At 33.5% G+C, this 20,459-nt stretch overlaps 2 protein-coding genes across 6 annotated transcripts; one reads left to right on the top strand and one right to left on the bottom strand.

Annotated features, from left to right (window-relative positions):
* The first annotated feature begins 3,192 nt into the window (after positions 1–3,192).
* LOC126674877 (cytokinin hydroxylase) lies at positions 3,193–6,628 on the top strand. The gene is made up of 4 exons (XM_050369398.2): positions 3,193–3,492; positions 3,584–3,813; positions 4,224–4,832; positions 6,061–6,628. The coding sequence occupies exons 1-4, from the start codon at positions 3,294–3,296 to the stop codon at positions 6,487–6,489; spliced, it is 1,467 nt and encodes a 488-aa protein (XP_050225355.1). The 5' UTR covers positions 3,193–3,293; the 3' UTR covers positions 6,490–6,628.
* A 1,031-nt stretch (positions 6,629–7,659) lies between these two features.
* On the bottom strand, positions 7,660–20,291 carry LOC126670996 (tripeptidyl-peptidase 2). 5 transcript variants are annotated; one of them, XM_050364679.2, is made up of 35 exons: positions 19,736–20,291; positions 19,539–19,617; positions 19,367–19,440; positions 19,163–19,272; positions 19,000–19,080; positions 18,782–18,868; positions 18,555–18,697; positions 18,293–18,443; positions 18,071–18,193; positions 17,737–17,820; positions 17,452–17,639; positions 17,155–17,329; positions 16,927–17,048; positions 16,744–16,823; positions 16,305–16,363; positions 15,762–15,916; positions 14,855–15,033; positions 14,228–14,340; positions 13,976–14,146; positions 13,155–13,283; positions 12,920–13,020; positions 12,684–12,801; positions 12,285–12,364; positions 12,120–12,192; positions 11,713–11,798; positions 11,528–11,579; positions 11,294–11,434; positions 11,085–11,156; positions 10,654–10,746; positions 10,088–10,183; positions 9,808–9,906; positions 9,507–9,599; positions 8,991–9,071; positions 8,663–8,869; positions 7,660–8,434 (listed from the first exon to the last, which is right to left on the bottom strand). In XM_050364679.2, exons 1-35 carry the CDS (start codon positions 20,124–20,126, stop codon positions 8,276–8,278), a joined length of 4,245 nt encoding a protein of 1,414 aa, XP_050220636.1. In that variant the 5' UTR covers positions 20,127–20,291; the 3' UTR covers positions 7,660–8,275. The 5 variants fall into 5 exon arrangements, with proteins under 5 accessions (XP_050220636.1, XP_050220637.1, XP_050220638.1 ...); XM_050364680.2 differs by having other exon boundaries at positions 8,994–9,071; XM_050364681.2 differs by having other exon boundaries at positions 11,300–11,434; positions 19,736–20,290.
* Positions 20,292–20,459: the final 168 nt, after the last annotated feature.

The following is a 20,459-nucleotide window of genomic DNA, read 5'->3' as shown; positions in this document are numbered from 1 at the left end:
TTAACAATAATTTAGATTTCGAAAATTTATACTACTGTTTTTTTTATTTATCTTTATATTTTTTTTTGAATAAATTATTTATCTTTATATTGTATTGGCCTAATTATTCATATCTTTTATTTTATTAGTTTACATCCACAAAATTAAAAATCGTCAATTTTAATCTATTTTGTAAGTTGTAGTTTCAATTATAACAATTTGTCAAAATAAAGTGGAAAATTTTTATATGTGTCACTCATGTTGCTTTGTTTTTTCAACTTGTCTTTTTTTTTTAGAATCAAAACTGCATTAATCAAAGAGCTGCAACATCAGCCATTACAAAATTATAAATATCAGGAGGGACATTTCCTCTCCATTTCTGACAGATAGAAACATCTCTCAAAGCCTTCTGAGCCAGACAATGAGTTCCTCTATTAAGTTTTCTACTGACATGGTTAAAACCTCAATAGACATTAGAGACCATCTTAACACAATCTGAAACAACAAAATTAACATCATTGCATGACTTTTCGTTGCTGTTGAAAGAATCTACTACACTCTTAGAATCAGAGTTACCATCTCTTATAGCAATAGCCTCACCAACATCAACATCTGAAAACCAGTTATGCCTCTTGAAACCTGCAGTTTTGACATCACCCTTCCAGTTCAACTTGTCTTTTTACCATTAAAATGTCCAAATATGAAACAACATAAAGAGTGTATTGATTATTTTTTTTCAATTTAAACAATTGGCTACAATTAAAATTGAATATTTTAAAAGTTTACATCATAAACAAAAAAAAATCAAAAAGATAAAATATTTTTTAATGATTAAGTGTATTAATTGTATTTGACTAAAGTAATTTTAACTTAAAGAAATTGAATATTATAATTTTCATAAATAACCAAATTAATTAATACTTAATTAATTTTCAGTAATATTTATAATAATAGATCGAGATGGACATTGTGTCATTAGGGACTCAGCTGGAGCAAATCGAATTTTCACATGTTCATAGAGATAATAATCACCTAACTTGTTTCGTAGTTAGTTGAGATTTGCAATACAGAAGAGAAATTATTTCTGCTAATGTTGTTACTAATGCTATACTAAATATACTTGCAAGTTGTAATTGATATCTTTCTGCAGTAAAAGACTCTTCATATAAGAAATTTTTACCCTCTGTTTTGAAGTTAGAAAATTTCAAAAAATTGGAAAAGGAAAAGTATGAAATAATTTCCACACATCTATTTAAATAGTATAAGACAAAAGGCTAATTTTTTGTATTATGTACAATTTTAGCTATACATGAATAATTAAAAAAATGGAGGGAGTATATAATAACAAAATGTTTTAGTAATTCTAGAAATTTAATACCAAAACGATAATATGAACAAATTGGTATTTAGGACCTGTTTGATTCAGCTGTTCTGTTAGCTGTTAACTGTCGTTGAGAGCTATTAGCTATTACTGATAGCTGTAAGCTGTTTAGTGAAATTTGATTGGTTATATCTGTTTATATATAAAATGGTATTAAAGTGTATAATTTCTGTTTTTATTTATTAAATTATAAATTAATAAATTAAATTTTATTTAATAAAAATAAATTTTATTATAAAATAAACATTTAATTTTTTTGTCAAAAAAAATATTTGATTTAAATTTATTTATATATGTTTTTTTTTTATAAACTTATGATTTTATTTTAAAAAATTACATGAATTATAGCTACTCTAATATAAATAAGATAATTTTATATAATTTATAATTGATGAGAGTATTAAAAATTATTTAATAATAGTATATAATATAAAAACAATATATTAAGTATTGGATAATTTTGTTTAAATAATAAAAAAGATTAAAATAACTATCGGCTATTAGCAAAAAGTTTAAATATGAAACTTTTTTTAATAGCAGCTGTTAGAGATTCGAAAATTTCTAAAAAAATTAAAAAACTTCACCAGACACTTAACAATTTTTTTTTTAATAAAAGTTAAAAATTCCATAGAAAACTGAAATTTTATACTTTTTGTTTTACATAAAGGTGAGGATCAAAGTTTCTCTGACTGACGCTTTAATATTTTTGTTTATTAATAATAATACTGTTCAAATGTTCAATTTTCACATTATATTCACATTATAATTTATTGGACTGGATCATACTTTGATTTTGAAACATTCTCATTTTAAGATTGATTAAAGTTAAAATTAATTTTCAAAAAGAAAAGTTGGAATATAAATTCTTGGGGCATTAGTAATTTCCAAATTTTAACTCTGCATCTACTGAGATCATATGGCTCACGAAATAAACAAAATAGGGAAGATTTTGGCTCTAATAATCAGATTAACACCATAATCTCTCGTAATAACCACACGGTTTCTTATTAATTAGTCCACATAAGTTCCTAATCACGTGCCCTTCTACCAATGATCTATTGATGAATTCTCGTGGAATAGTATGGGCGGCTTAATACTGTTCTTTTTGAATTCAAATTAACTAACTAAATACGCGAGTGTTAAGAGAAAATAGACAATTCAAAGTAAAAAAGAGAGGGAAAATAACTTTAATTTTTTTTTATTTCTAAAAGATATAAAATAAGTATTTTTGACTATTATCTGATAATCAATGTGCTAATTTTTTTTTTTAAAAATTACTATATGTACTTGTTTAAATTTGACTATTATATATTTGTAAAAGTATAATGATCATGTGTAAATGATATAGTTTCCTAAAAGACATTAAAATAATAAAACATACAAACAAATTTAAACTTTACTTTTGAGCTTTGTTAGTATTTGATAATTTTAAAAAGTTGAGATACTAATTTAAAGAAATAATTTAAAGTCCAGTCACTAAAAGAGTAGATTTATAAAAGTTTAGACACTATTAGTGTAATTTTGCCAAAAAAAAATTGGCCGGAAATAATGAAAGTAATGGAAACGAGATAGAGAGAGACCTAAAAGGTTGAACAAAGAAAGAAGCTTGAAAAAAGTTCAAACATTAAATGTAAATGTGCAGTTAATTTGCATAGTCAAAACTCCGACATTCATTCTCTCGCTTCTATAAATACTCCCTCTTCAACCCTCTCATTTCAAACACACTGCTATTCTATCCAGCTTTTGTTTTTAATATTTCTTCTCTTAATTTGTCCGAACTATCGATATAGATATAGATATAGATATCGAGATCGAGAGATTTAATTTAGAGATGGAGTTTGTTTATCTACCTAATGCTTTTAGCAGCATTATTGTCGGTGTTTTTCTTTACGTCTTCTTTAAGGTATTGATTTGTTTCTGGATTTCACCATGTATGGTGTATATGAAGCTTAAAAAGAACGGGTTTGGCGGTCCGAATCCGAAATTTCCTCTAGGAAATATTGAGGAGATGAAAAAGCTTAGTAAAACCAGCTGTAGTTCTGTTTGTGATTCTGCAAAAGAATCTCTGACTATCTCCAATGATATTCACTCCACTGTTTTTCCTTACTTTGCTCAATGGCAGCAATCTCATGGTGCGCATTCATATTCTTTCACATTTTATCATTCTTTTTTAAAATTATTAGGTGTTTAATTATTATTTTATGTATGATTTTGGTGGAGCAGGGAAGGTGTTTATATACTGGCTAGGTACTGAGCCATTTTTGTACATAGCAGACCCGGAGTTTCTTAAAAGAATGTCTAATGGTGTGATGGGGAAGAGCTGGGGAAAACCCAATGTGTTTAAACATGACAGAGAACCAATGTTTGGAAACGGTTTGGTTATGGTTGAAGGTGATGATTGGGTTCGTCACCGTCATATTATCACCCCTGCACTCTCTCCGGTCAACTTGAAGGTTAACTTTTAGTTCAGACAATACTAAGATTAAATATTTTTACAGTTGCATAAATATACACTTTTTAAAAATTAGTCACTAACATTTCATTTCGGTTACTACATTTCATTTCATTTGTTACATTTTAATAAATGAACTCTAGCTAATTTTTCATACAACGATTGGTTATTTAGAATAATTTGGTCAATAACTTCCCATTTCGTCGATGAATTGTTCTGTATCAATCTTTACTACGTGGACAATCCGTCAGCCATACAAACAATTATTGATCAGAATCTATTGGATAACCTTCCATTGTTGAAAAATCAGAGTTCAATAATATCGTAAATGAAACATCGATGTTAAAAAATTATACAAGTTTATTTTTACATATATAAGGGTCACTGATTTTTAATGTTTTGTGTATGTAGGCTATGACAAGCTTAATGGTGGAGTCCACAACAAATATGCTAGACAAATGGAGAACCCTAATAAACTCCGGCAACAAAGAAATCGACATAGAGAACCAAATCATTGCAACAGCCGGAGAAATCATCGCCAAGACAAGTTTTGGTTTAGGCTACGAAAATGGAAGACAGGTGTTTGAAAAACTAAGGGCCATGCAAATAACTTTGTTCAAGACTAACCGTTATGTAGGGGTACCCTTCAGCAAATTCTTGTGCCCAAAACAAACCCTAGAGGCAAAAAATCTTGGAAAAGAAATAGATGATCTTCTATTATCGATCATAACGGATCGGAGAAGATTGAACGGCGGAAATTCTCAGAAGGACTTGTTAGGGTTATTGCTTGAGGAGAATCATGAAGATGGCAAGCTTGGGAAGAGGCTGACGGCTAGGGAGCTTGTTGATGAGTGCAAAACATTCTTCTTTGGTGGTCATGAAACGACAGCGTTGGCATTGACGTGGACATTGTTGCTTCTAGCTGTGCATCCAGAGTGGCAAAACCAGTTAAGAGAGGAGATTAAAGAAGTTATTAAAGATAAAGAGCTTGATTTCTCCGTCCTTGCTGGACTCAAGAAGGTAAACCTTTAAATTCCCGTATACATAATTTCTACTGTTATTGAATTGTACTTTTTACAAAACGACTATTCACATTTTCGCTACATTTTAATAATCGAACTTTTAATTTTTTAATGATAAATATTTATCCAATCAATTTTGGGTAATATTTATTCATATAGCCGATAGATTCTTGGGTGTATACACCATATGAGAATGTCAGTAATTATTTTATTAAAAAATATATAAAAATAATACATAAAATCTTAGTCTCATTAATGAATGCATATATTTATTTATTTATAGAGGTAAATTTCAGATAGTGTAAAAGATTTCATGCTGAACCTAGCTACTATAAGTGGAGTTACCATAATCATATAATAATGCATGTATATACGTAAAAGCAACAATATCACATGCAGATTATATATGTTTTGATAATTTACTGGCTGCACTGTTTAAAATAATATCCAATTACGATACGATTGTCATAATAAAAACATAAAGCATATTATTGTAGTTTTGTGGTAGAAATGACGAGCAGCAGTAGGTAGACCAAATTCAAAAGGTCAAGGTCAAATAATAATAGTCCACGCGTACAATTATCGCATAATATGATTAACATGTTACATGGCCCCTTTCTTTTGGGTTCTGTGGGGGCACTAAACTAAAACGAAGGAAAAACACTATTGCTGCCACCATAAATACACGTGGCTTTACCCCATAAGTTTTGACCAATCCAAAATGTACTGATGGACTTAGCCAATTTGGTCAGCCCCTATTTTTAATAACCGGCCACTGGTTCTTATAGGAAAGGGTCAATATGATCCTCAGACTTGACTCGAAATTAAATAATTCACTCTTAACTATTTGTTGCAGTTAGATTTTAAATTCTCTAAAATTAGACAACTCGCACACACGTGATGTACAAAATGTATGTTTTCGGAGGAGTTATTTGACCTAACTTACGAGAATTTGGGATTATGATATATCAAAATAATTGAAAACAACTTATTTCATTTGAGTCATAAATTTAGGACCGGAATGACTCTTTGTTTATTATTTAATCCAATCTCCTACCAAATTCTAAAAGATGTAAATTTTTATAATGAAAAAAATTCATATATTTTTTAATGAATCCAATTTAGATAAAAAAAAATTAATACATAATAAATGCAATTGCACCTCAATTTTACTCTTCTTTTTTGTAATTTTTTTCTTGAGAGTAAATTTGATATTGTTGGTGCAGATGGGATGGGTAATGAACGAAGTATTGAGGCTATACTCACCAGCACCAAATGTACAAAGACAAGCAAGAGAAGACATAAAAGTAAACAATCTCACAATTCCGAAAGGAACCAACATATGGATTGATGTTGTAGGAATGCACCATGACTCTCAATTATGGGGTGACGATGTAATGGAGTTCAAACCAGAGAGGTTCAAAGATGACATATTATACGGTGGATGCAACCACAAGATGGGTTTTTTGCCTTTCGGGTTCGGAGGAAGGATGTGTATCGGTCGGAATTTGTCTATGATGGAGTATAAGATTGTTTTGGCTTTGATTCTTACTAGTTTTTCATTGTCGGTTTCACCAACTTATACTCATTCTCCTTCTATTATGCTCTCGTTGAGACCTAGCTTTGGTTTGCCTCTCATTGTTCAGCCTCTCTAGGCTTACTAGTGAAATATTCTGACTCCAATTAGCTATGGTAGTTGGATCATCATCTGTAGTGTTTAAGCCAGGATTGGCATTTTTGATGATTTCTTCTGTTTTCTCTTTTTTTTATTATGTAATAGTAGAAAGTAATGAAAAGTGCTCGATGAAATTCAACAGCTCAAATGATCTATTTTTCATGATTTTATTACGGTCTAATCACTAAAAAAAACATTGATTCTTCTATTTATAATGCAATCTTTCAAGAATGTTAATTTTTGCATAATTCAATTAATGCATTTCATCGTAGGCAATTTCTTATTTTATTTTTATTTAAACAAAACAAACATTAGGATCAAACATTTTGATTTCGTCAATTGCACCATAATTTTAATAAGGCTTAATATCTAAAAAAACCTTGACCTTTCAGCCCCTTTTCAATTCTATCCTGACGTTGCAAAACTGTCAATTTTACCCTATTTTGTATTTTTTTTTCATTTCAATTGTACCTAAAGCATAAAATTGACATTTTTTTATTTGGCAAAAATTCTCTAAATTGACCCTTTTTGCATTAGATTAACTTTTTATATTAAATTGACCATTTTTAAAAAAAATTATTGAACTTTTATCAAATAAATAAAGGTCAATTTTATGCTTCAGGGTACAATTGAAATGAAAAAAATGCAAATTAGGATAAAATTGATAATTTTCAACGTCAGGATAAGATTGAAAAGGGGATGAAAGGTCGGAATTTTTTAAGGCATTAAGCCTTTTAATAAATACTATGTTTCTTCTGAAAAAACGTAAAGGCTAAGCCATTAATGAAAAAATCAAAAAAGTTTGACTCTTTTGATAGATATACCTATCTAGCTATAATTGAAATATTACAATTGAAAAATGATTATCATTGTGGAATAACCAATCAACCAAATCGGACTATGATTTAATTATTTCTAACAGATTTCATGCATGAATGTATGGAGTTGAGAAAAAACCACAATGTTACTTGAAGAATTTATTCTTACAGAAATCAGCAATTAATGTTGTTACTCGTGATGCATTAATGATCTTAAGCACTGAACGTTACTGATCATGATGCATTAATAATGATAAATTAACGATACAACGCATGCCACATTTTCTTATGAAATTCAGCAACAAAAGTTGCTTATGATGCACTAATAAAAATCAGCTCCGAACCACTCGTGATGAATTAATAATAATCTAGAAATGAGCGTTACATATTGTTATAGAAATCAACAACGAACGCTTCTCATGGCAACAGAGTACAGAGATACAAATTATTTTTTGTGCAAGTCATTTCACGCACAAGGGAATTTTCCCTTTCATTTGATGGATCCATAAAACAACAAGCAGGAGAAAAAACTAGAAGCTTGGCCAAAACAAGTAGGCACGAGTCATTTTATTACAACCGGACAGAAGATTAACTTAACTTCAAACTTCTCATACTTTTTGATATTGGATCTACTTTTACAGGTCCGACTATTTATTCCTTCTATCTTTACCTACTAGAATGCTTCCGCTACAATTTTTCTCAGTGGGTTCCGTACCTTTCTCAAGTACATGCTGCTGGCAAACCTGTACATACCAGGCCCGCTTCTCTTTCTCTTCTATTCGAGAGTAGGATTAGAAAGAAACTGACAGTCTTAAAATGGCAACTGCAGCACTTTTTATGATACTAAATTTATAACAGCAACTGCAGAGAACCAACAAAGGAAGCATGCCTATTACCCAAAGACATTTTGAAATGAGGTATCCAATCTTTCAGAATGCAGTTGAAATCTTAAAATAGAGGCAGGCCTGACGGGAATCTCACGTGCATCCACTGTCTCTCATATGCTGCCAAATGACTCCACCCGATCTCATCAAGCAATGAGAGCTTCAATTCATAAAACTTCTTCTTTGGAGGATCAGTGTCATCTTGAATCATATCATTCAATGCCTGGATAGAAAATGATCAAATTACAAAAGAAAAAGAGCAAGCACCCTTGACGAATACCCAAATCTTCGAATAATTTCACAAACACCATTCCTAATCTAGTCAAGAGCTTGTAAAGGAAATGCCGAGACGCACCGCCACAGTAGCGGGATAAACTAAAGTTAAATACTTATCATGACTCTGACAAATTATCAAGGAAACATGTCAGAGGTACAGCAAAAGAAACATTACCTTAAGTGCAGTTCCGAGCCTTCCACGCCGTCTTTCCCGTATCACTAAGAGGGTCCCGTACTTAGAGGACTTCACATCAACCCATTTTCGTAGTTCTTTAAAGTTCTCCTCAAATAAATCTTCCTGGCTACCAACACCTGCTGCAGATTTGTCACCAGGCCTGTCCGCGTCTTTGGTGCCTTCTGTTACAGCTTCAGCTTTCTGTTCCTGCAATCCGAACAATGATAAATATTAATTCCAATATAAGTCAATAGAAGATCAAGAAAACTATATTTAATCTGGTCTATTTTCATATTAATGCTCATCATTAATTGCACGCATAACGTACCACCTTTGAAAATGTGTCCTTGTATCCTATGTTTTGACTTTTGAATGGATCAGACACTTCAACATGTATCCATGTCAAATCCTTTTTACCCACAAAAAGAAAAGGGACAATCACCACCAGATCGAAAAATGAGAATGCTCATGTAACAGCATGGGACTTAATAGAATTACAGTAACCGACTCTTCTTTCTCTCTGTCTCAATGAAAACATGCACACACCCATGCGAGCGCACACAGCACAAATAAACATCAAAGTACTCAAACTGCACTTTTTCTTCAACCATCTAAAATACTATTTTCCACCCTACAAGCTACCAATGACAACTAATAACAACTATAAAGCTCGTGTTCTGAAAATGAAATAATGATTTCTCACCATTACCTTTGTAGTTTCAGTTAATTACTCCAGAAAGAGCCAGCCACCGGGTGAATAATTGTAGCAGTGCAGTTCATAAATAAACATCTTACATATAAAATAACAAGGAAAACACAATCAATAGTATCAAACTATTCTTACCTCTAAATACTCAATATCAGACATGGCCAGCCCTTTCTGATACAGGGCCTCTGCTAACTGATCTCGTGTTGTCTCCATCTTCTTCTTAATTTTCTACAAAGCATCAAAGTTGCATCTTAGTAGGTGTTAGTGTTACTGTAAACATGGAAGCATGAAATGATTTTACATCAATCAACAGAAAATGGCATTCAAAAGGGAACTGTATGTGCCGTATTTAGTAATTAGTTTCAATCAGAAGATACACTAAGAATGGTCGATGAATTTGTACACAAAAAGTCCCAAGTAACAGCAGCATAAATACCTCTGCCTCCTCTTCTTCAGGATCATTCTTGAGGGAAAAGAATTTTGCTAGCTCAACTCTGTCGATACTATCGATAACTTCATCTGCTGCACGTATAATCTGCAAAGTAGCACAAGCAAGTGATTCACTTTTCTACAAGTCCTACTACTACTGAGTACTTTAGTTAAGGTTCTTAGATAACAATTTGGGAACTTTTTTTCTTAAATTTCACATTAAGCAAGCAAGCACAAACATATTTGTCTCGCATTCTTTAACATAGGATTCTTTTCAAATAACTTACATCTTCATCATGGCCTACTTTGTCATTGACGTTGCTCACAGAAACCAATCCTTCCAAAATCTTTGCAAGCAGAAGTGTATAATTTGGATATTCAGACTGCGAAAAAAAAGATGACACGTTAGCTGATTGCTAGGACCAGAAGTATAAAATCGTCAAGCAGACCCGATGGTGCGAAAAGATCAAGTAGAGGTGCTCAAAGGACATGAAACTCGCAACACTAGCTTGATGCATGTTCTCAAATGTCAGCTTACCAGAAAAGGAGTACCAATATAATCCATTAATATATGGGAAGTATTCACCCACTCTATAAATATTCATGTGAAGCCAAATGAATTCAGATGTTTTAAGATTCACTTGAGACACAAAAAAAAAAGAATAAGAAAAAGATTTCCAGCTAATTTGTAGTGGACCAAGAATAGAAAATAAGACCTGTGAACATGACCTCAATATGAGGTTGACAAAATTTGGATTGTCAAGGACATGCCAGTATTGCTAAAGTCCAGAATTAGCTTCAAAAAGTACAAATTAGATGGTAAATAGTAGTAGAAATACAAACAAGCTCCAACCTTAAGGGAGGCGGCCAGCTTTTTCCATTCAGAGCGGTCTTCATCAGTCTCTTGTTTTAAGCTTCCAAATACTTTAATCTTTGCATCTCGAACCTGAAAAGGATACAGGTTTTAAGGAGCAGTAAATTGGATAAAAATTGGAAATTATAGGAGTAAAACAGTTTCGTGCTATAGGAAAAATTAGAGGAGCTAAACAAAAATGTTCAGGAGGCATGAAGTTTGAAGAAAAATAAAGGAACTAAACAGAAAATGTTCAAAACACATATTATGGTAACTATATATTATGTGCTTTTCTTCTGATGCAAATCAAAGGTGTTCCACATTCTAGCTAAAAAACACAATTATACTGCCGTTACCAGTTGCTATTATATGAAAGATAAGTTTTCTCCTTATGCAGTTGTTCAAACGTGAACTATATTGCTTCAAATTACCTCTTCATCTAGGCGTTCGAAAATGGATTTAGAGCTAGCTGAAGAAGACCCCTTTCCTTTATCCTCATCAACCTGTTAAAAGAATATTAGAACAGCCGTGTAAAAAGAATTCAATATAAGGTTTGTGTGACAAATTTTCCAGAAATCTATTGTCAGTCTCCATGATAGGATGACTTAAATGATAAGGAAAACCCAGCCAGGGACCATACTTCAACCTTATTTGGAGGCACTATATAGGACACTTGATATGATACAGGGTTTTTCTGTGGATTCCTCCCTTCTCCCTGAGCAGCAAATGATAGCTTCCCATATGAGATTGCTCCCAGAAGGACGGATCCTTGTGGAGTGTTCTGCAAAAAATTATGAGTATTTTTGCATATCTTTGTCGCTAACAAGACCAAACCACGATATTCATAGAGGTTAGGGAACAAAAAATCCAATACCTTCGGGAGCTTGTCTTTCATTGGTGGCCCCAAGTAAATTGCTTCTTTCTTTCTATCCAAAAAACAAAAAAATTAAGAAAAAAATGCATTCTATGAAAATATGACACAACTTGTGTCACACAAGTAAAATACATCAAGAAAAATTGCTTTTGGTAATGAAATGTGTCATTCAGGAGAAATCATACCCTGGAACTAAAATTGAGGATTTAAAAGTACCATTTCCCATCACAGGCCCATCGGGTTCAGAGAAAAAATTCAATCGAATCACATCCTGTGTTGAAAAATAAAAGTTAAAATATTTTAGTACATAAAAGCTTGGTTATGCTAAAATAACTATAATTTTCAAAATTTTGAACAATTCTAGCACGTAAAAAGACCTCAAAGGAAAAGAAGACCAATCAAGCATGAGAGGCCAAAACTTAGCCAAATAATGGAAGTTACCACCAAAAATTTAGTAGATCGGCATCCCAATATTATACAAATACAAGTGTATTAAACTGCTAAAAAAATGAATGCAGATGTTCAAGCTTTCACCCGCCATTTACTTCATTGAATTTTGGAGAAGTCGATATTCGGAATAAGACACTCTTACCTTTTCCTCTAAATTTCTCTCAACAAACAATACCAATTGTTTCATTTTTTCCAAATATTGCACATTGTCATGTCTGCAACAAGATCATTATATTAGACTCTGTAAACAGAAGCAGATACGCATGTCAACAAGTGAATTAAGTCTATCTTGGAAAATGAACCATACCTCAGATACAGCTGCAAGTTGTATTCACCCTTAGGAAGTTTTGATGAATTAGGATAGACGTCACCCATTGCATACACGCGCTACAGTTGAAAAGACCAAAAAAATACAAATTAAAACATCAAAAAGAAAAGAAAAATGTTCTGTTTGACATCTCTTAGGGTATAAGAGAATATACTTAACCTGCTGCTACTGTGCTACACCTATTGATATCATGGAGAATTGATTTAGTCACATATTCAGTTCAGATTAAGACATTTATTGTTTTCATTGATGTATATACGTTGATTATAAGAGTTCGTTGAAAGAAAATCAAAATTTCAACAACCATTTAAGATCTACACCTCAAGTAATGGTAAGATTTATAAAATTTCAACTTCAAAAACTATAAACCCAAATTACCTTGTTAGTGTCTGAAATCATATAAAACTGTGACTCAAATTTATTGTCATATATGCGATTATTGAGCAATGGAACTTGAGGTTTTATTTCTGATGCATCCTCCAATTTAAATTTGTAACTGCAGAATCAATAAAGATATAAGATGAACACTCAGGAGAAAAGAAGACTGGGAATGAATGACGACAAAAGAGTAAAGTACAGAACATCAAAGGAAGTAATTTGAAGTGTAAACCCACGATAATGTTAGTGCCAGTGTCTGTTTTCCCGAGGGCAGTTTGTCCCGATCCACAGTGAGAGTGCTAAGTTTGGCATCAATTGGTCGATATGGAACTCTAATCTGCAAATTGGACATGGGAAGCCAAGAAATACTCCAGTATTATATAAAGAACAGATCCAAAGTAAACAACTTAACTTTATCCACAAGGAATTAAATTAAAGCCAAGTAACATAACTACAATGATTGCCTTTCACCTTATTTAAAATGGCAACAGGAGCAAGTTTCTCAGTTGCCAGTAGAGCTTGAGCATCGATTCTGAAAGGTGCTTCACTCCCATCAAGCATTATATCCTCTTTATTGATGTCAATTCCATGAAATACAATCTGCCAACGTCAAAATTAAAGAGCAAACAATGGCAGGCATAAGATTGAGTTCTTAATGTGAATAAAAGAAAATTCACAAATAGATGGGATAAACAGTGAAAGCAAGACAAAAAAAGAGGCAAAGAGGCAAAGAGGCAAAATTTTGTCTAGAAACTAGAAGAATATATGATCAATTATGTAACACGAGATCTTGACAGAGTTCCAAAACAATGACTTGCACTCTTCTTTCCATTTTGCTAACACCATGAAAGATAATATTGGTATTTAACTCTTATCTAGCAAAGAAAAGAAACATGAGTAGAGAGAGTAATAAGTTTCTCTTCCGAGATAATTTTTCCCTATCTATGATTTTATATAGCCAACCTAAAAGCTTGGCAACAAATATACTATATACAGTCCCCTAGCAGGCAAAAAGGCATTCCAAATTTCAACATGGATTTGTCAACATAAGTTTCAAACCTAGGGTACAATTTCAGGCAAGAATGACATGATAACAGGAAACAGAAAAGGAGCGAAGATGGAGAGGGGCAAAATATGCTAATAATGCAGAAAACAATGACACAAGAAACCCGCAAGGTCATTGATTTTAGAAAATAAGCGACGTTACTCATAAATAAAATTGTATCAAGGGCTAAAAAGAAAATCACTATACAATTATTCAAATAATTAAATCTCTGACATGAACTAGCTACCTCAAAGTCTATAGCAGTGGTTTCATGACTTCCAATGCCACTTGACCAAAACTGAGCAATAGCTAATTCCATTGTTTGACCGCCCACAACAGGAAACGCAAAGCTTTTGGCAGTAGGAGAAGAAAATGTTACCACACTCTCCCACTTGATTGGTCTTTGCAAGGGGCAAACCTGTAAATGCAATTATGTTACAGACTTGCAGCATGTTGACAGATGACACAGGGTTCTTAAACATTTTCACTACATTCATACCTGAACAGTGTCAACAAAAAAGCGTCGAGCAGTATCAAATCCTGAAGCTCGCATGGTTGCTTCAACCCAAGTAGCACCAAGAGGTACTTCCATGAATCTCCTCTCTATATGACCTATCAAGCAGCATGCAAACAAGGGAAGAAAAAATGCATTAAATTCACCGTAAAAATTATAAAGCATTAACAAGGCCTGCCTCAAAGAGAGCCTTATTTAAGAAATGGCAGTAAAATATCTGTGATGTGACCCCCAAAGAACATCAACTGCAGCATAGTTTCAGATAGTTTCAGAAGGCATATAAAATTTGTCATCTAGACCTCACAGAGAGATGCAGATTTTCAAAGCTATAACAGAAATAACTTGGCAATGCATATTTTATATGTTTGTGGCTTTGTGCAACTTCCTTTAATTTTAATTTTGGCCTTGTTAATTATCCTTAAGTCAACCTCAGTGGGCAGCACATAAACTGCCAGGCTTTGGACATTTCCAGAAGTTGAAATGTTCTATAGTTGCTTGAACTGGCTTTCAAACAAGACTATAGCAAGTTATGGTTCATAATGTGATTAATTCTGGAAAAGAAAACAGACATGGCAGTAATTAACATTAATATTTTTGTTTATGATAACTGACCTGGCTGAAATGACATCCTTGTAAATGATACAATAGGAGAATGATTGTTCACAGTCATAGGTTTTGTTATGGTAATTGGAATCCTGAAAATGGGACCACGCCATGGTGCTTTGCAATCAACTCCATACACTTCATAATAATGTAAACCGTCACTTAGCTTGGTAGGATCAACCACAATGCTGATAAGAGGAAAAAAATGTTAAGAGATTGCAACTTTAGTTATAACACATTGAACTAAGACTTCATAAGAGGCTGGATTTACTTTAGAGATCAAAACTAAATCTCCTTAAAGGGTTAAAAGAGAATGAGGCCAAATGTGGAAGTTTTCAGGATAATTTAACTAAGACTTCATAAGAGGCTGGATTTACTTTAGAGATCAAAACTAAATCTCCTTAAAGGGTTAAAAGAGAATGAGGCCAAATGTGGAATTTTTCAGGATAATTTAAGAATGACCATGGAGTACAATAATAGATGTCAAATAACCATTTAGCCCAAAAGTTCTACTTGTTGGATGAGGCTCATGCCCACTGGGCTTGAAATGTGAACACACAAGCCTGCTTCACCTTATGCTCAAATATTTTAGGCTATCAGGGATCGAACTCTAGACCATTCGATCATAAAGGCTCTGATACCATGTCAAATAACCAATTCATACAAAGCTCTAACTATTGGCTGAAGCTCCAAAAATAGTTTTATTTAACAATAGAAAAATAAGTCTGGATGAGAGACTTGGAGTATCTACACTACACATGGCTCTCTCTTAAATTCGACCTCTTTGGTTAACTAAAACACTAAATAGGAACCGTACTAGCTACAATCCAGCATACGACTTACAAATGAAAGTTTATAGTTTAAATGGACAAGGATACTAGGAAAATTAAGAGGAAAATAAGAAAAAGGAACTAACTTGAAGCTGCGTCCATTGTGTGTAAGGAGAATGTACTCAGGAGCCATCACAACTGCCTTTTCAGTTGAATGTAACTCAATGCACTCTTCAAAAGGAACTAACTCTTCCAAATTACTAGCACCTTCACGAAACTGGGGTTCAACTTGCACACTCCACTGTTAAAATAAACTTCAGCTTCAGCCGCTAAAAAATCGACAGATAATAGTGGAAAATAAAGTTTACATATTTCTAGAAATTGTCTGCATAGCTTGTGCATTAAAAACCTAGAGCCAGCAGCATCTGGCCAGTTTGATAGAAGAAATGGAACCAAAAACAGAAAGAATCGAGAACATTACTATGATACAATTAGAAAGTAAGATTGTTTGTTCATCTACAGTGAAGAATGGAGCAGCTGCTAATGAGACTATAATTTGCATGATTTGTAATCATGATGAAAATTTTGTTAAAAAGTGTTCTAGGGAGCTCAAACAGAATCCTCGCAGCAGTTATCTAGATAATCATTCACACACAAAACCAACAAAACCAAGTTCGACAATAACACACCTCTGTAGATTGTTGACAAGCACTAGCCTCCCTCAAATAGATGCCTCGTGACGATGGAGCTACAGCCAAACCATGCCATACAATAAGAAATAGTTTCATCACAATGATAAGTCCCATATCAATAAAAAAGGCAAAGTTGTTTCAAAGTATTTTCAGTACTAGTCAATCAACGGCTAGAGCTTTCATCTAACAATCCGAAAGTAAAAGGGTTGAAATACATTCCAGGCAAGAAATATTATCATCATAATTCATATATCTTGAAATATTATTTCTTCCCAAAATGGCTCATAACTATTATTGCATGAATAGCATGCCAAAAATAACATCTTGGGCACGAACCATTTATTGCAATAAAGTACATTCCTGTCTGTGATGGTTACTCGACAAGTCAAGTTTTTAAATCCAAGGCATAGGATAGGCGAATTCAAATTATACTTACTTGATTTTCCAGATCGATTGACTTTTATTTTATACCATACACTCGGAATATCCTTTGACTTTTGTATATACTCATATGCCCTGTTATGCATAAAACAGTCACAGCCTATTCCAACTTCCCCAACAAATTCAAGATATTTTTCATAGTTAGGAATAAGCAAAGGGTCAAGACAAAATTTCTAACTTGTCAACTTGCATAAGCCCTTGTCCAGTGGATAGTTTATCTGCCAGCAATTCACCTACGGGAACACACGTGTTTTCAAGAGCCTTCCTTACACTATATGGGCTAACTGGAAGACCCTCAGCCTACAGACACAATGTGGCATGACAGAAGCTTAGTCTAAAGGAAAAAAACAGCATCAACCACGAAAAAGGAGCAAAAACAAGACCCAGAATATGCATAGAGAAGGACCTTCATCGCACTAACAAGTAGTGCGACTCCACCACATGCAGATGGAGATGCCATTGATGTTCCGTTCATGAGCATACGTTTTTGAAGCGTCCATGTAGGTACAGGTGCAACAGCCCCACCAGGAGCACTTACACAGACTCCAAGATCTCCATCAGATGTTGGTCCTCGGCTCGACCTGTCTCCAATTCAACTAAAGCTTAAGCTAGCAAACCTAAAGTTAAAACATTTTTTTAAGAAGCAATTACATGTGGAACCTTATCTTTAAAATTTGAGTCAATCAAAAGAAGAATAACATACCAAGTGTATTCAAGTCCTTCAGCAGGAGGTTCAACTACACTGTGAGCACCAACAGCCATAGCAGGAGAGACATATGCACCAACTCCTATAATGCTAGAAGTTGTACCACCAGGAGCACCAACAGTGTTTAATGCTGGACCACTATTACCGGCACTACTTACAAATATAAGACCGTGTTTATTTACTGCCTAATAAAATCAACAGCGATACATATATTAAGAAAGAATCAATAGAAAGTTTAAGAAAAATTGTCATAGCAGGAGCTATATGGTTCAGATTTGATACTTCATTAACAAGGTCGACAAAACGGCCATAATCAGGCAATAAAGTAGCTTCTCCATAACTCATGTTGATGAGATCACATTTATGCTGGAAAACACAAAAAGGGATAATTTCAGTATGGCTATAAGAGCGTTATATAGAGATAAAAAAACAGCTTTACATATGCTTTATGTAAGCCTAAGATAAACTATATGGTAGTTTGAGAGCAAAACTATAAGTTAATGATGAATAAAAGCACAGCTGATTACTAATATCCTTCAAACTTCACAAAAATGAACTTTAAAATGTATCTAGTTCAAAGAGGTATCCATCCAATGGTGGAATAATTTTAACCCACCTCTACAGCAGCAATGAGAGCCCTTGTCAAGCCAGTTCCAGTCTCCATTGAACCTAAACGCGAGTCTCCAATTTTGCATGATATTACTTGTGCTCCAGGTGCAACTCCATTCAATAATGGCTCCTGTAAGAAACCCATCAATGAAATACCAAAAGTGATATCATTTCACAGAGAAAAGAATAAATAAAATTAAATTAAGAGCAACTTCTGATAAGGTAGTACCTTTGGGTGGAAAGCAGAAGCAATACCAGCAACATGAGTTCCATGAGGAGAGCAATCGGTTACTATGCTTAAGACATTTCCCTCATCATACACATTAAGCACAAATGAACAGGCATCTAACTTGCTGAACACTCCAAATTTCCTTTCAGTTCTGAAACAACAATTCTAATGAAATCAATGACAAATTCTAATAGTGCAAGTAATATTCAATGATTGGCACCCAGCATGTTCTAAGACTGTGGTCCATAATGATCTCATATACCTATAGTTAGTTAGGGGTATGAAATTTGCAAGCTTTCCACAGTCTGGGTCATCCTCAAGACTTTGTGTGTCAAGAGCAGCCCTCCATAATTCTCCATCATGCCAGACAACAGCATCAATGACAGGTCCCTTGTCGTCATAGCTCTAAAACATATAGAAAATACCATTTTGCTTTTCAACACCAAGAATGATGCTAAGAAAAACAACAGATAGGAACCAAAAACTTACATCAGCTTGCTTTTTTAATAAATCAATTCTGTTATGGAGGTCTTCTTTAAGCTTCTTCAAATTTACATCATCCGGGTTTGAGTATTTCTGAAAAAACAAGAGCATTTAAACATCAGTTAGGCTAATTCAACATCAATTGCGAGCTTACATGCTTCTGATGCATAATGCCATATATGACAAAGAAATCAAAGACCAGCAGAAGCAGCATTTTCAACAACCTGATTAAATTCGTCAAGACGCTTTACAGCCTTAGCAATTTCCTCCTGGTTTTTCTCATCCCACTTCTTTTTTCTCTCTCTCTATAACAACAACAAAAAGAACATTACTAACAATACCATTACTAACATTTAAGTTTTGATTTTAAACATATCAATTAATCACCTTCAAACGAGAAGTTAAAGTGTCAGTAAAAAGCTCATAAACCAGCTTATAACCAATATGCCATTCACCGGTAGGATTTTCCCACGAAGAATTGACAACCAGAGAAGCTCCTATATTAAATTGCAAACGTCAGAACACACAAAAATCAACAGGAAACGTAAGTAATTTAATTTTTTAAACTAGTAAAGACATTCGAACTCCAACCAGAAGCACCGGGAATGCAACCATCATCATCAGCTTTCACAATTTTCGAAACATCAACATCACCACTTCCAGTACTGAATAAAACATGACAACCAATTAAAACCAGTCTAAAGATAACGTTAACTACGTAACCGCAAGTAATGTAGTCAAAAGTCAACAGTTAAATAACTACCAGTCGATAACATCAAGAATCTTCGGTTTTCCATCAGATGTCACTTGTAATCCAGAAGCAGCAGGATCAACTCCAGAATCTAAACTCAATTTCAAATAATAAAAACTAATCACTAATCTAATCCAGCTTCTCAAATATGCTAACAAATAATCAGAAATAAACAATCAAATTTAAACGAGTTATCAAGTTTTAAGTACCGAAGATTGCGATGAGAGCGCCACGTCCATCAAACTGAGGATGTTTCTCGATGAATCGATCGGCGGCAATCTCGCGCTTAGGCATAAGTGAAGCTAAGAAAGTAGACTCGTTTAGCTTGAAATTACGAAGAGAGCCGTTATCATCTCCGCCTCCACCACCGCCGCCGCTAGCAACACTACCACCAGTGACTGTACTAATAGTGGAACAAGGCATAGCAGTTTTATTGTAATGATTGGTTCTTCTATTACTTTTGTAGTATTTGAATTTATTGAAATGATTTTTGTGTAGTGTGATGAGTAGTAGAGAGGAAGAAAGTGTTTGTTGCGGTGAAAACGACGGTGTTTTGTAATTGGCCCAATTTATGTTTTTCATCTGTAATGGGCTTTGCATTTGGATGATATTGTAAATGTAGTTTTATTATGAGGGTGTTTTGGTCATTTGGTAGAGGGATTGAGTCTGCTGGCGGTGGTTTGAGCGGCAAGAAGAGCGGTGGTAGTTATAGAGGGCCACCTGGTGAAGTGAGAGTGGAGAGGTGTGGAGGTGGTTTTTGTTGGTTGCAAAGTGGATTGGGTGGCGTAATTCTCCCCGTAGGTATGTGGTGATATTACTATCCTATCCTATAAACAAATTAAAAAAAATTAAATAATACTAGAACTAAAGTCATTTACTATTTCACTTTTTTAAACTGATTTTTAGCTAAAAAAAGTTAGACCGAATGTGAAT

This window comes from Mercurialis annua, linkage group LG3 (genome assembly GCF_937616625.2).
Source record: "Mercurialis annua linkage group LG3, ddMerAnnu1.2, whole genome shotgun sequence".
In the NCBI taxonomy this organism is placed as follows: domain Eukaryota; kingdom Viridiplantae; phylum Streptophyta; class Magnoliopsida; order Malpighiales; family Euphorbiaceae; genus Mercurialis; species Mercurialis annua.
Note: the sequence above shows the minus strand (reverse complement) of the source record. Positions and strands in the feature narration are given on the sequence as shown.

What these genes read in the sequence shown, in the direction of transcription:
- LOC126674877 (XM_050369398.2), top strand. Translation starts at nt 3,294, where the DNA reads ATGGTGTATATGAAGCTTAAAAAGAACGGGTTTGGCGGTCCGAATCCG. An exon ending in TCTCTCCGGTCAACTTGAAG is followed by an intron (nt 3,814 to 4,223) that starts GTTAACTTTTAG and finishes TTGTGTATGTAG; the next exon opens with GCTATGACAAGCTTAATGGT. An exon ending in TCCTTGCTGGACTCAAGAAG is followed by an intron (nt 4,833 to 6,060) that starts GTAAACCTTTAA and finishes TTGTTGGTGCAG; the next exon opens with ATGGGATGGGTAATGAACGA.
- LOC126670996 (XM_050364679.2), bottom strand. Translation starts at nt 20,126, where the DNA reads ATGCAAAGCCCATTACAGATGAAAAACATAAATTGGGCCAATTACAAA. An exon ending in CTGTTGCCATTTTAAATAAG is followed by an intron (nt 13,021 to 13,154) that starts GTGAAAGGCAAT and finishes TCCAATTTGCAG; the next exon opens with ATTAGAGTTCCATATCGACC. An exon ending in TCGAACGCCTAGATGAAGAG is followed by an intron (nt 10,747 to 11,084) that starts GTAATTTGAAGC and finishes TATCCTTTTCAG; the next exon opens with GTTCGAGATGCAAAGATTAA.